The sequence below is a fragment of the Lissotriton vulgaris genome, chromosome 9 (genome assembly GCF_964263255.1).
Source record: "Lissotriton vulgaris chromosome 9, aLisVul1.2, whole genome shotgun sequence".
NCBI lineage: Eukaryota > Metazoa > Chordata > Amphibia > Caudata > Salamandridae > Lissotriton > Lissotriton vulgaris.
In genome coordinates, this window is record NC_141697.1 from 157,996,614 (window position 1) to 158,012,457 (window position 15,844).

At 49.1% G+C, this 15,844-nt stretch overlaps 1 protein-coding gene across 4 annotated transcripts in view; it reads right to left on the reverse strand.

Moving 5' to 3' along the window:
- MIS18BP1 (MIS18 binding protein 1) overlaps positions 1 to 15,844 on the reverse strand; it is a 679,433-nt gene that overhangs the window by 544,804 nt on the left and 118,785 nt on the right. For all 4 annotated transcript variants that reach the window (XM_086937270.1, XM_086937268.1, XM_086937269.1 and 1 more), the window contains exon 6: positions 15,053 to 15,183. In XM_086937270.1, coding sequence (XP_086793396.1) covers positions 15,053 to 15,183 — 131 coding nt within the window. The remainder of the gene's footprint in view (positions 1 to 15,052; positions 15,184 to 15,844) is intronic.

A 15,844-nucleotide genomic window follows, 5' to 3' on the forward strand; every position in this document is an offset into this window, starting at 1 on the left:
ATCGTTAAAAAGAGACACTAGGAAGTCACATATCTCGGCAGCATACGATTTATAAAAAACAGCGGTATAACCATCTGGTCCCGGTGCCTTGTGTAACTTCAAATTCTTAATGGCTGCAAGGACCTCCTCCCTAGAGATTGGCGCTTCCAACAACTCATTCCACTCTTTAGATATCTGGGGTAGGGGCAGGCGTCGCAAATACTCCTTTTGGCCTTCTGCTCCCAGATTCTCTCCCGTATAAAGGTCGGCATAGTAGCGTCCAAAAATGTCCGCCTTCGTTTCGTCTCGATGTTGCAGTACACCCGCTGCATCTCTGATGCCTCCTATATACTCTCGTTCCCTCCTGTCACATAATTGTCGTGCCAGATGCCTGCCCACCTTGTTCCCACAGGAATAGGATTGTCGCCCCAGTCTCAAGAGCGTGAGTTCGGCCCTATTGGTGTAGTGGGCCCTCAATTTACCCCTCACTGCCGTCAATGGACGGAGGGTCACTCTCGAGGGGTTGAGCTTGTGGGCCCGTTCGAGCTCGACCACCTCAACCTCTAGGGCCTCGCGGTCCTTCCTTCGCAAACTGTTGAGTTGCGAGTTGAGACCTAGACACGTGCCCCTGATTGAGGCCTTAAAGGCGTCCCACGTGTTCGAGAATGAGGTATCCGACGGAGGATTAAGCTCAAAGAATTCCTTAAAGGCAAGCCGCAACGCTTTATTGGAGGTATCGTCCCTGATCACCGATGCCGGGAAGTACCACTTCCGCTGTCCTGTACCGGACGACGACCAACGGAGGCTAAGCACCAGCAAGCTGTGATCCGAAACTGATATTGGAAGAATGGCAGCATCCACTCCTGCTCAAAGATTGACCGAGAAAAATGTGATCTAGGCGGGAGTAGGAGTGGTGTACATGGGAGAAAAATGTGTAGTCCTTTGTGGTAGGATGAAAAAATCGCCACCCATCAATCAACCCCAGCTCCCCTACCACCTGCTGCGTTGAAGTAGAGAACACTCCCGTGCCTGCCCTGTGACCCCCCGAGCTGTCCATCTCCTTATCCCACACCAAATTAAAGTCCCCCAATAGAAACAGGTTCCCCTCCGCAAAATCCTCAATTTTTTGCAACAGGTTTTGTAAATATTTATTCTTACTAGAGTTGGGGAGATATACTACCACAAAAGTGCACAGCCGCCCCTGAACGAGCCCCTTCACCATCAACCAACGGCCATCCTTATCATTGCGCACCTCTACAGGTTGGAAATTAAGTGCAGCGCGGAAAATGAGGGCCACCCCTCTATGTTTCATGACAACAGAGGACCTATATATAATGGGATATGCCCTATGCCGCAGGCGCAACTCATCTTTCCGTGCCAAATGAGTTTCTTGCAACCCCACAATGTCCAGCTGGTGATCAACCTCATACTTCCATACCTTCTGCCTCTTCTGCGGTGAGTTCATACCCTTAACGTTCCACGTCCCTATGCTAACCGGCATAATACAAAAGAACTCCGGGACTCTCAGCCGCCATCTCATGAGTTCCCTCCCCCGTACTCAAGAGCCCTCCATTCAGAGGCACCGTCAGTGGGCCAACCATGTCTCCCCCAATGCATCCCCCAGCCCTCCACATCAGTCTTGACTGCAACTCCACCCAGACCACACCCACCCAAAGCATTCACACACAACCACATCCGACCATTCAACAGACCCCCCTTGTCACCATCATGTAGCCCCCCCTCACCCTTCATCCCAAACCCCCCAACTCCCGACCCACCCTGTAAAGGAAAAAACAACAGGAAGAAAAAACTCAAAGCATTAAAGTTGAAGAGAATACTCATCAGTTCCAGTAGTCCAAAGTTCGCGAAGGGCCTTCCAAACTGGAAGTGGGGAAGGGGGACCAACTTGGTGACCCCCATGGTCATGGTCCGGGGTGTCTCCTCCAAAAGTACATTCATACCCCCAGACCGAAGGGCCGACGCCCCTCCAGTGCCGATCCGCCTTTAGATCTGGAGTCATGCCGCTCCGGAGCTTTGTTGTGAATCTGCCAAAGTTGCCGAGGCCACCGAAGCCACCGCGTTGCCCCTTTCCTGTAGACTAGTATTGCGATCCGGCCGCCGCCTGTCCGGGGATGCGCCCACTCTGTGCCAGGAGGAAGAGCGGTGGCGCCTCCGAGATGGAGATGCGCTCGCTCCCTGAGAAGGTGGTACGTCATTCAAGCCCAAGAGGTCCTTCGCTACTTGGAGAGAGCGAATCTGTGCCAGCCGATTCTGCCATTGGAAGATGATCCTGAAGGGATGCCCCCATGAGTAGGCGATGTTGCGTTCCCGCAGGAAGGAAGTCACTGGACGGAACTCCCTTCTTTTCTGTAGCGTGGAAGCTGCTAAGTCCTGATAAAGCTGAGGGCGGTGGTCCCTAAATTGCAGTGAAGAGATGGCCCTGGCTTTGCGGAGGATGCGTTCTTTCACTTGGAAATCATGTACACAGACGAGGATATCAGGAGGGGGTCACCCTCCTCGCCTGGGCAACCCCACTCTATGTACTCTGTCCATCTTAATTTCCCGCATATCCTCCTCGTCCAAAATCTGCAAAAACAACTCCTGAACGTAGCCACGCAGGTCGCCCGCCTCACCATCCCACGGCACTGCTCGAATGCGGATGTTGTTCCTTCGGGAACGGTTTTCCAAGTCCTCCGCGTGTGTCTGCAAATCCAAGTTCTGTTCTGTGAGACGGATGATATCTTGCTGCAGCAGGTGTACATCATTGGCCACACTCAAATCATGGTCCTCTAGAGTCGCCACCCTCTCACCAATTCCATCCACATCTCTCCGTACTTCCCGTAGGTCGGACGCTAATTGTGCGCGGAGTTCAGAGATATCTTCCTTGATAGAGGCAAAAAGCTCAGACATAAAAGCCTTGGTTACAGGTGCCTCATCGTCTGATTGCTTTGACGAGCCACTGGCCCCTGGGGATGCCGGCTGCTGTGAGGACTTCGACGCTCCATCCTTCCCTGGACGCCCCTTGCGTAGCGTATTGGACATCGTGGCGGGCAGCGCTCAGTCCAGATGATCTGCCCTCCTCAAACACTCAAGGTCAAGGCGCTATGGGACCGCCGGGTCCGCGACGTTCCCCACTGATCAGTTCAAACGATCCCTCCTCTCTATCCAGGGAGCCCGCCAGGCATCCCCCGTTGCCGAATCACCAGGCGGCAGATCTTTAGCAAGTATTCCGCAGGCAGGGGTCAAGGAGCGCCCATCCCCAAATATCCACGCCCAGGAAGGTAAAGCGTGGAAGGGCAATGCTGCCGCCGTCAACCCAGGCGCCGGCGATAGTCAACCAGATACACCAAGAGGCCAAACAAAATGGCCCCGCGATGTTCTCTGCCGGGGTGCGCTCCTAGAACAGATGGTGCAGGGCTCGAGCGACAACAGTTTACTCCACCTCCAACCTAATGTCGGGGTCCGCGTTCTCAATGTCCCATCAATGCACCCTCCAGGCCGCGATCTGTACTTCGAGGTGCTTCCGGCCCTCTCACGCTGCCCACATGGTAGTACAGGCGACCAGCCTCCACGTGCCTGTATGCTTTATGCTTCCCAGTGGCTGGCGTAAGCAGCGCCACGCGGACCTGCAAACTCAGGCCGGACGGTCAAGGCTGCCGCAGCTAACATGCAGGCCGCGTCCACGAAGCGGGCAAATCCGTGCTCGGCTTAGCCCACCCGCCGGGCCCTCTCCGCGGGCACCGGCTCCACACGCCTCCTCCAGTCCAGTCCGGGGCCGCCACTAGTCGCCGACTCACCCCAGCGGCCCTCGGCGTGCGCTGCTCCGCCGGCACCCAGGCATCTCCGGGCGCCCCCTCGGGCGGACACCGCGGTGTTTCTTTGCTCCGTTGCCTCAGGGTCCCTCTCCACGCCTCAGGCCAGCACCTCCGATCTCCCCCGAGGTGCACCGGCAGCCAGATCTGCCACCTCGCCGGCAAGATGCGCTCCTCCTCTCTTGGTCGGCGCAAGTGGGATCGCAGGCGGCCCCTTCCACCTCAACAGCGGGCGCCGCGGTCCTCCGCGCCGGTCACTGATCCACGCGAGGCCGGGGCTTCTCAGGCCTCAAAGCTCAGCTGCTCCTGCGGCCGCTACAAACGCCACTCCGCTCCACCGGCGGCACCGGACCGCTCCGCTATGCAAGGGGGACCTCCGCCACACTTTTGAAGCTAGTCCGCTCCCCCAGGACTGTGCTATAAGAAGCTATGTCGGATCGGCGCCGGAGAGGCTCGGAGAAGCGTCCTACACCGACGCCATCTTGGCCACGCCCCCCTTTAAAAAAAAAATGTATGCAGGAATATCAGAGAGACTTGCAGTGATTGTAGGTACAGCCGACCTCGAGCAATGATTAAAAAACGTCCTCGAGCGATCAGCTGTGATCACAAGCCAACAGTTGCCATGCCAACCCCCGGCCTCGAGCGTGATCGGCTTTGCGATCAGATGGAGGCCGGAGGAGAAGTGGGATACTTGGCAATGGGAGGACGTCGCGCTCCCGTTGCCAGGGTACTTTTTTCAGCTCCCTCGCTTGCCGTGGAGCCGCGTTGGATCCAGCAGCGAAGCAAAAAGCTTAACGCTTCAAACAGGGATAATTATGAGGACCCGGGAGGGGTTTCGGCCAAAAGAAAAGCGCTGCGCGAGACAGAGGGGGTTAGCGCCGCATAATCGGGGAACACGGAAAGGAGTACAACGCTGTGAAGAGCGGCATAGAAACGGAAATGAAGAGGCATTCATTCATTATAATAAATATCGGGCAAACAGGTGAGATTGACGGGGAAGAAGAGATATACCCACATAGTGTTGAAGTGGGGCAGGGAGAGGAGGAAATCACCATAAAGTGGAGATTGGTAGGGGTGTAGAAGAGGTGGGGGGTTGGGGTTATGCCACGCCAACAGCACCCTGAAAAAGGAGGGATTAATATCAAAAGGTAATACAGTTATAAGAAATAAATAAGAGTCCACTTATCTGCTTGGAGCCACATTTAAAAGAGACAGATTGTTGTTTGCTCATGCCTTTCATGTGTTGCCTTTATTCTGTTTTGGAACCTTTACTATTGTGATGTATGCGGCTCCTTGGACTGCATTACAAGTATTATGCATAATGTAGCCCCCGGTCTTGCAATGAAATCTATGAAAGATAGGAATACTGGATAATCGTAGTTACAGGTAAGTAACGTATTTTTTATCCAGTATTGGGGTCTCTCTCATAGATTCACATGCCTGAATCAGACTAGCAAGCAGTACCCTAAATTGTACTGGCTGTTGTTAGAGGAAGGAGGGAGACATGTAACTTATAACCTCCAAAGCTATTGACATATAACAGTGACATTAGTATTTATAACATACTATACTGTCTGTAATGGAAAGTTCTAGCAGAATTAAATAATAAGAACAATTAAGCTGCGCTTAAACTTCAAAGTTATACAAAGGGTTCACCTTGGTAACAGAAATAAGGTACAGTTATATACACACACACACACACACACACCCTAATTAGGATCAAAGAAAAAAGTTGCTCATATCAAATAAAGAGGCTGCCCCTAATTGAAGAGATGACACAGTACCGCTTGGCCCACAGCTGCATCCTCAAGCTGTGTAGATTGTAGACAGTAATGTTTTTTAAAAGTGTGGACTTTTTTCCATGTCGCAGCACGGCATATATTGTCTAATGTCCCTCCAGCAAACTGAGCTTTATGCTGGTAGAATTTTAAACCATCTCTTAATATCCAACGCATGCAAAGCCCGTTCTGCTGGGCTAGATGGGTTTGGAAAGAAAGATTGCAATATCACTGGTTCGTTGAGGTGAAACTGTGTCAGGACTTTTGGGGTAAAAGTTGGGTTTGTTCGCAGAGCTGCATAATGAACAGTGAAATGCAGAAAAGGTTATTTGAATGTAAAAGCTTGTATTTTGCTAATCCTCCTTTCAGATGTGAGAGTCAGTAGTAGGGTGTGAGAAGGACGGGCGGAAAAAGAAGCGAGGAGGCCGAATTTGGGGCTCAATGATAGCAAGATTTTATTGATTGTAACAGAAGCAGTCAGCATAGGCGTGTGTTGAGTTCTCCTCTTCCTTTCCGGGTCTTTGCCAGAGGGCTTCTTCCCAGTTGGGTCGACTTTCCTTTTCAGAGGGGCACCTCAGGAGGCTCACGAAGGAGAAAAACAAAGAAGGACGGTAAGTTATTCCATTCCTCTACTGCTGTCAGGATAGAACCCTCCACCAACCCCTGAAGGAGTGGTACACATGCAGACTTCAGAAGGGAGGAAAGAAAGTACACAGGTCTCGGAGCTATACGTAAGGCATTCAAGAAGAACAAAAAAAAAAAAAGAAGAAACCCTGTCAACATTATAAATGATTTGTTGTCACTCTACCGACCCCTTAACTTCAGGAGGGGGGTTTCGGGTCGAACTGGTACTGGTTTATTCCCTCCCCCAAAAAACGAACCGAGTTAAAAAGCAGGAAATTGCCGCTATTCTCTGAGCCTTCTACTACGGGGATCTTGTATTTAATAACTTGGGCCTTAGTGCAGGGGTGGGTCTCGTGCAACGGCGTGAGGGATCGGGTGAGGTGTGGGAACTATACATTTCAATCTGGTGACCAAAGTGATGTGGCCCTCGTCCCGGTTCCCTCCCTTCACTCCCTCCCGAGTCACGTACCGCAAAAGCAGCAACTCTCCTGAGTTGCGGCAGCTCTTCGGCATCCTCCGAGGGCATCCACCACTCCTCTGACCAGGCTTCTGGACCTCCGTCTTCTTCTGGATCTTAAGGGTAGTCTTTTCCCGGAGCCTCCTCTGCTTATCGAGATGCTCTTTTTCGGCTCCCACACAGGGTCCGCGGCACAGCGTCCTTGTTCCTCGTCTGGATCCTCTCTCCTGGCTCTTCCAGACTCAGGGCGTCTTCCGGGTTCTCCGAGACTACCTTACATGGTTGTGGCCCCGCCTTTCCTGGCTCCCAATGGTCTGGGCACCCCGGCTGGGCAACACGTTCCTGCACGTAAGAGGCAGCAGCCATGGTTAACCCTTTCTTTCCTGGCCCCATCAGAACAATGTCTGCATATGCAAACTTCATAGGGCATAAAGGCAGGTGTTGAATAGTGGCTTCCTCGTCGCCCCCCCTCACATCCCCATTCCTTAACTTTCTTGCTAGCAAGAAAAGAGTCAAGCGGATACAGAGATAAGTAATCCGCATTAGACTGTTGCCTTACCTTTCGGTGTAAAGTACTAAAACGGAAAGGTTGAGAGCCAAGAACCATCTCATGACCCTGTAGTTGTGTCCTTTGTTGCGGGAAAGCCATTCCAAGGGGGCATGGTCAGTGTATAAAGTGAACTCTCTCCCCTCTAGATAGTAACTGAGGGTTTCGATCGCCCATTTGATGGCCAGTGCCTCCTTTTCTATTACTGCATATCTTCTCTCGAGGGGAAAGAGTTTCCGGCTTATATATAATATAGGCCGTTCCTGTCCTTTTGGATCGGATTGGGCCAGAAGAGCACCCAGTCCTTGTTCCGAGGCGTCTGTTTGGAGGATGAATGGTTTCTTGAATCGGGGCTTAGTAGTACGGGTTTAGAGGTGAGAGCAATTTTTAGGTCTTGGAAGGCAAGTTGGAGCCTAGCCGAGGGCTGTCGTAACTACTTTTTGGTGTTCACGTGTTTTTGTAGGAGGTCTGTCAAGGGAGCTGCCTTTTGGGAAAAATCAGGGATGAATCGCCTGTAATAGCCTGGGATGCCCAAGAAGGCCCGGAGGTCTTTCTTTGTGTGGGGGAAGGGAATGTTGGCTATGGCGGGGACTTTCCTGTTCTTGGGTATGATGAGACCTTACCCAAGTAGATACACTAGGTATTTTACAGACCTAGCTGCTAATATGCTTTTGGCAGAGTTGATGGCTAGCCTCCCCCTCTCCTGGGGGTCAGATAACTGTGGTGAGGTGATCCAGATGCTGTTCCCAGGTAGCACTATGGATCACTATATCATTGATATAGACCACCGCATTCTCTGCACAGGGCTTAAGTACAGTGTTCATCAACCTCTGAAAGGTTGCGTGGGCCCTGTGTAACCCAAAGGGCAGCACCGTAAACGGATACAATCCCCCTGGGGTTGAGAAAGCAGTCTTCTCCCAGTCTGATTTTTTAGGGGCACCTGCCAATATCCCTTACACATGTCTAGTGTGCTAATGTATCGAGCCGTTCCCAGCATCTCTATCATTTTGTCTACTCGGGCTAACGGATAGGAGTCAAACTGCAAGATTTTGTTGACCTCCCGAACGTCGATGCAAAATTTGATGGACCCATCAGGTTTTGGCACCAACCTGATGGGAGAATTCCACTCACTTTTTGATGGTTCTATCACCCCCATTTGGAGCATTTACTTTACCTCATCTTCTACGGCCCGTCTACGGGACACTGGGAGGAGGTAAGGACGTAGCTTCACCCTCTTCCCTGGTAGGGTTGTGATGGAATGGTCAATTAAGGAGTTTTTACCTGGAGCAGAAGAGAACACTGCTTGAAGGCGCCATAACCTGCAATGCAGGGAGTTTTCGGCTCTTCAGACAGCTCAGGATCTATACTTTGGTAGTATAATGTGAGAGTGTTTTAGATAAAGCCACTGGGTTAGGAACCCACCCTTCCCATCTTTTTAGTAGGGTTATATGAAAAATGTGGGTGTTGTTTTTCTTCTCAGGATCCATTTCGAGATGGTAGGTCACAGGGGTAACTATCTCTATGACCTGAAATGGTCCCTGCCATTGCCCTAGGAGTTTGTGGACTGAGATAGGCATCATGAGTAATACATATTAGCCTACCTTCAGAGCACGTTCTTTAGTCTTTTTATCGTACTGCTGCTTCTGGGATTCTTGGGTTTGCTCCATATGTGTCCTACATATGCTGCGTATTTCTTGGAGATGTGTTTTGAGGTTTAGGACCTAACAGGGAGGGGTTTGGTTCCTTCTGGTTCCTCCTCCCAATACTCCTTTGCCATACCCAGCTGTTGTCGTAAAAACAGTAATTCAAATGGGAAGTATCCTGTGCTTTTGTGGGGTTTACACTATATGGCAAAAAGGGCGAGGGGTAACATATCCTCCTATTGGCGGGTTTCGAGATCTAAGAGTTTTTTCAATGTAGTTTTGAGGGTAGTGTTATATCTCTCGACTAACCCGTCAGTCTGGGGGTGGTAGGCTGCAGCGTGTGTTTGTTAAATGTGTATGCGGCAAACATACCTGTTTCATGCCTGGAGACAAAAGGCGTTCTCTGGTCTATTATTATCTCCCAGGGAAATCCTACTCTAGAAAATATGCTTACCATGGCTTTTGCTATCTGCTAAGCATTTAGATGTCGCAAAGCTACCGCCTCACTGAAACGTGTGGCGTAGTCTATTACCACCAATACATATCTACAGACACTTCGGGAGGGAAGCAGAGGGCCGATGATGTCCACCACTACTTGTGTGAATGGCTCATCGATAATGAGCAAAAGTCGTAAGGGAACCTTAGTGGGCAGGGAACGACTGTTCTTTTGCCAGATTGGGCACTCCTTACAGTACCTACGGATTTGCTGGTATATACCTGGCAAAAATAAACATTCCAACATGTTTTTTTCTGTCTTCTCCTCCCAAAGACAGTGTTTCACCATAGGCGAAACACTGAGGTCCAGGGTGTGGCGGTGGTCGGATGGGGACAGGTTTGGGGTGGGGCAATAAGGTTATTGTGTCTTGTCTGTGGTGCAGGGCTGGTTTGTTCGCTCTGGGAGGACCCCAACCTGACTGCTTCCAATGATATTCTTCCTTGCCCCGTTGGAGCTCCTGGGCTCGGTTATAAGCGCTAACTATTTCCACTGCCAGTTCAAATGTCAGATGTGTGTGTTGCCGTACCCATTTCTGCAGTGAGGGATACAAGGACAAGAACTGCTTCAGATAGACCCTTTCCATGATGTCCTCCTTGGAGGAGGTTAGGGGTTTTAACCACCGGTCGGCCAGATCCCTGACCCGGTACGAGAGTGCTTGTGGGGTTTCCTGTGGTCCTTCTTTCACTTGCCGTAGGCCTAATCCAATAAATTTCTTCATCTATACCTTGCCTTTCTAAGGTGCTCTTCTTCACTTCTTCATAAGGTGTGAGGCCGAGGGGGTTCGCAGCTTGATACGCTGCTTGTAGGTCGCTCGACAACAAGGGACACAGATATTGACCCCACTTGTCAACGGTCCATCCTGCTACCTCTGCCATTCTCTCAAAATTAGGGAAAATAAAGTTAGGTCCTCCCCATTGAAGTACTTTTGTAAAACAGTGGATGGTAGGGTGGCATGGCCCCTTTGCTGGCTCAAAGTGTCGGCCAGTCTTCCGATAAGTTTCCTGAGTCTGACTTTGCGAAGATAATGTTTTGTGGAGCTTATCCCAATCCTCTTCGCGACCAACAGGAATTTTTCCATGACACGGCTCAATCGCTAATGGACTTCCGTCATCTTCACCATTGTGGCCTCCAGCCTCTCGGATCCCACTTCTGACACAAGAGGTGAGAGGGACGGGCGGAAGAAGAAGAGAGGGGGCCGAATTTGGGGCTCAATGATGTCAAGATTTTATTGATTGTAACAGAAACAGAGTCAGCATAGGCGGGTTCTCCTCTTCCTTCCCGGGTCTTTGTCTGAGGACTTCTTCCCAGTTAGCTCGTCATTCCCTTTCAGAGGGGCACCCCAGGAGGCTCACAAAGGAGAAAAACGAAGAAGGACGGTAAGTTATTCCACTTCTCTACTCTGCTGTCAGGATAGAAACCTCCACCAACCCCAGAAGGAGTGGTACACATGCAGACTTCAAAAGGAAGGAAAGAAAGTACACAGGCCTCAGAGCTATACGTAAGGCATCCAAGAGGAACAGAACAAAGAAAACAAAAAGTAAAGAAGAAACCCCGTCAACACTACAAATGGTTTGTTGCCACTCTACCGACCCCTTAACTTCAGGGGTGGTTTGGGGTCGAACCAGTACTGGTTTATTCCAAAATGAAAATAAAGAACTGAGGCAAAAAGCAGGGAATCCCCGCTATTCTCTTGGCCTTCTACTGCGAGGATCTTTTATTTAATAACGAGGTGTCTAAGAGCAGGGTTGGGTCTTGTGCAATGGCATGAGGGATCGGGTAAGGTGTGGTAGAGTGGTGACTATACATTTCAATCTGGTGACCACAGTGATGTGGCCCTCGTCCCGGTTCCCTCCCTTCTCTCCCTCCCCCCTCCCGAGTCACATCATGATAGTCCTCATCATCTTGACACTTTATGTGAAGCTCCGAGGGGCTGTGATCCACCCCATAAAGACCACCATCGTCATACTCTTTGACATAACCCTCCAGCAGATGTGACGGAAGCAAGGGCAAAACCTTGCAAACTCTTGCATGGATGGCCAAGAAACATCTTGGTTACTCCTGTGACTTGGGTAATCCTCGTTGACGGTGCAGAAATCAGAGGAAAGGGAAATGCCATCGTTGACGGTGCCGTCAACAATATCTTCGTCAATGAGGGAGCATAGACGGTCGATACAGAGACTCTAGTAGATAATATAGGAGCCTGGATCACCATCGTCGTCACAGTTGCAGTCGACAACGGCGTCGTCAATGTAACACAGAATGTTGTCGACCAAAGAGGAAGTCTTGTCGACCATGATTTTTTAAGGGTTTTCTTACTCACAGGTTCTGATGAGGAACCTCTATGACGATCTCCTTCCTTACTGACAGGCGTAGAAGGCACAGATAATGCCGGCTCAGAGGAGTGTTTAGCAACCTTCTCTTTTCTTGAAGTCTTGGAGTCCTGGGAAGGCTTATGATACTTTCTTCCTTAACTTGAGGAACTGTCCTTCAATCTGGCTCTCTAATGGGATGTAGAGGCTCTGCCATCTTCCTCATCAGAAGAATGCGACTGGTGATTAGTGGTCTGAAACCACAATAACAACCTTCTCTCTCTGTCCTTGATGGTTTTATTTGAGAAGTTGTGGCAGATCTTTCATTCTCTCACCTCATGTCTTGGGTAAAGTCAATAAATACAGTCCTTATGTGGATCATCTACATGGACTCTTTTCTTGCCACAGGTTTTACATGGGCGGAAAAAGCCTTTTCTGCCTGACATGCTACTCAGGGAGTCTCCCTGAGTAGCACTCAGGGAGACTCCCTTCCACACAACGTGCAGTGAAAATATGAAGAGAACTTGCTTCTGCTGGGATTTTTCTAGAGGATGCTAACAGTTGATTGTCTAGATTCGAACATTTAGACCTTTTTTAAAAAGGATATAGATAGGCTACTGTTTAGACGGCCTTCGGTCATTATAGCCTATGAAGCTTTTAAAGTACTGCTTGAATATTTTACTGTGGGACTCCCATCTCGACGACGGGGAATGATTCAGGCATGTGAATCTATTAAAGATACCACGATAATGTGCAATATTGTCCTATTTGGCCTTCTCAGGTTTATTTTGAACCATAAGGTGTTTGACCTAATGGTTTATAATATCACTACCACTCCTTAACTGTGATGTTTGAAGTGTTGAATGATTACCCATTATATGACCACTTGTTAGAACTGGGAGTCTCTAGTTGGCTGAGGCAGTTACCTTAGTCCAAATAGGGACCCTAGCTTCTAGTCCGAGAAAGGAGGGACACCCTCTTTGATAACCTCTGCTCATCCCCTGGTAGCTTGGCACGAGCAGCCAGTCTTATTTTCAAGGCAATGTGTAAAGTATTTGCAACCACACTCCCAGTGACACAGTGATAACACCACAAATGGACACCACACTGATATATGAAAACTGGCTGTATCTTTATCAAGAGGAAAAATAAGGTAAGACCAAACTATAAGAATCCAACACATACGTATTCATAATATTTCTCTTTGCCGGTACAAACACTTGTAGGTTCTTGCAGTATTAATGAGCAGTTCACAATGTTCAAATGCAGTCCTAATGCAATGCTATGCAGTTCGTATTGTCAGAATAATGCAGTTTGTAATGCAAGAATAATGCAATCTTCAATGCATTTAATGAGGCACTTCGTAATGCACGAATAATGCAATCCCCAATGCACATATTCAGGCAGTTCGTAATGCATATATAATGCACTTCTTAATGCAAGTAATAAGGCAGTTCACAATGCGAGAATAATTGAATCCTCACTGCACATAATAAGGCAGTTCATAGTGCAAGTATAACGCACTCCTTAATGCAAGTATAAGGCTCTCCTTAACCCCTTGCATGCTGAGGACGGCCCCCAGCCGTCATGCACTACAGTGCTCGTGTGTGGATGACGGCTGGGGGCAGTCATGAACCCGCCCGCTCAATAAAAGTGCTGCACAGGCGCAGAATCGTGGCAGTATGCAAGGGGTTAAGGCAAGTATAACGGCAGTTTGTAATGCGAGAATAATTCAATCCTCAATGCACATAATGAGGCAGTTCATAATGCAAGTATAACGCATTCCTTAATGCTCGTAATCAGGCAGTTCTTAATGCAGGAATAGTACAATCCCTAATGCAAGTAATAAGGAAGTTCGTAATGCAGGAATAATAACAGGCCAATCGACGCGATTAGCACGGGCACCACTAGGCCCCAAACACAGACAACAGTCTTGAACTTCAGAGAGACGAGAGCACTCCTGTACTCCTCCTGTGCCTCCCCAGGCCACACATGCTTGCGGCTCCTGACCGGAGTCCAAGCCTTACCTGGCGGATGCGCTGCCTCGCTGTCTCTCTCACTCCCCGCTCGTCGGACCTCCTGCTGGGCGCTCCTGATGACGACGCAGCTCCGATGCAAGGCGAGGCTGTAGCCGGACAAGTTATGGCGCTGCCTTCTTCATTTCTGATGATCTTGGGCAGATTCCTCTTGCGAACAATTATCACAATTAACTCACGACTTTCTTAGCTTTGCGAAATCCTTCAGCACGCTGCGGCTCGGGCCGGTGACCTTGATCCGCAGCCTCCGTTACGATGCCGGCTGGGGCCACAAACAACTTCACAGCAGAGTGGACGATGATTCACGCTGCGGGGGCACTGCAGTCACGGAGCACTTTCTAAGCAGCACCATGAACCCCAACGGCAGATTCAGGCTGCACACATGCAAAGCGTCGATGAGACTCGGTTGGGTTTCGGGCCACACAGTCCCGGGGCACTGCTTACGAAGGTTTCAGGGTCCCCCCTAAACTCTAGATGCAGGTCAGCTTGTTGCTGTCTCACCTCCTCCCCTGGGTCAAGATATGTCCTAGATCCTATCACATTCAAATCCAGACAGTCAATCCACAACTAGGCAGAAACACACAGAATTGTTAGAACAAATAACCCAGCCACTTTTAAAAGTGCGGTTTCTAAACACACCATGCAAAAACCATCTTCACAAAAAGATGTGTTATTAAATTGTGACTTCAGGCACACTAAACTTCACCTCTCCATCTTAAGCCTATAGGAAGATAGGCTGGAAACATATTACACAGCCTTTACCATTCTGTCCTATGGGCAACCTGGCCTTGCACCAGTGAAAAACGAAATGGAGAGTATTTCGCTGTCAGGACATGGTACACACCTCAGTACATGTCCTACCTTTCACAGACACTGCACCCTGCCCAGGGGGTTACCTTGAACCTACCATAGAGGTATCTGATTTGCATGGAAAGGGAAGGTAAGGCCTGGCAAGTGGGTGCACTTGTCAGGACAACATGGCAGTTAGCAAACTGCGCGCATGCACTGCAGTGGCAGGCCTGAGTTCTCTCTTTACGGCTTATTGTGTGGGTGGCACAATTAGGACTACTGGCCCACTAGTAGCATTACCAGCCCTTGAACACATAGTGCACTTTACTAGGGACTTTACTAGTAAGGCAAACATACCAATTATGGACAACCAATTACCATAACACTTTATACGGGGAGCACTTGTACTTTGACACTGATCAGCAGTGGCAAAGTGCACAAAGCATCTAAGCAAGTAAAACACAATCCATCACAGCATCAAAAATAGAGGAGGTAGAGGCTAAAAGTCAGGGGTAATCACGCCAAGAAATGCCAGGTCTAACACCACTCTATCAAGTATTGTCCACTTAACCACTTACTAACCTGATTGCTTCATAGAAAATGAATCCATCTTTCCTTTCAGTTCATAGACTCTTCCAGTTACAGTTTTCACTTGATTCCTTTGAATACGTTCTGCAATAACATTGCTGTGCCAAAAGGTTCCACCTTCATCGCTGCAGAAGAAAGATGAAAAGGAAATATAAGAAAATACTCAGAGGCTAGAAAAGATGGATCATGTACAGCATAGGTAGCTGTGTTAAGGAAGAACAATAGTTACTCACCTGTAAACAGGTGGTTCTCCAGTATTGGTGTCTTTCATAGATTCACATGCTTGAATATTCCCCGTCGTCGAAGTGGGAGTCCCACGGTAAATAAAATAGCAATAACATATGTATGTAAAAACATAACACATGAAATAGTAGTAGTAAATACATAATAAAGGCTCAAAACCAATTCCTACATAGGAGTACATGATAGAGAGAAAAAAACACTTGCAACATATTCCTGTCATTATGTTAGTCCAAACTACAGCCAATCAGGCGCCAGCTCCCTTCCAGAACCTTCTCCTCAGAGCCCAGACCCTCAGATTTTTTACCGCATGTCGTGTGAAGGGAGTCTCCCTGAGCTCTGCTCAGTTTTCTCTATTTCTTCAATTTTTTTCCTGTCTTCTCAACATGTCAAGTAAGAAGTCTTTATTTAGACCTTGCTCTTCTTGTGGGAAAATGAGTCTTTACTCTGAAGACCCCCACAAGAAGTGCATTTATTGCCTTTATCCCGACCATGAAGTTGGTAGCTGTAAATTTTGCAGGACTTTCTCAACAAAAACCCTTAAGG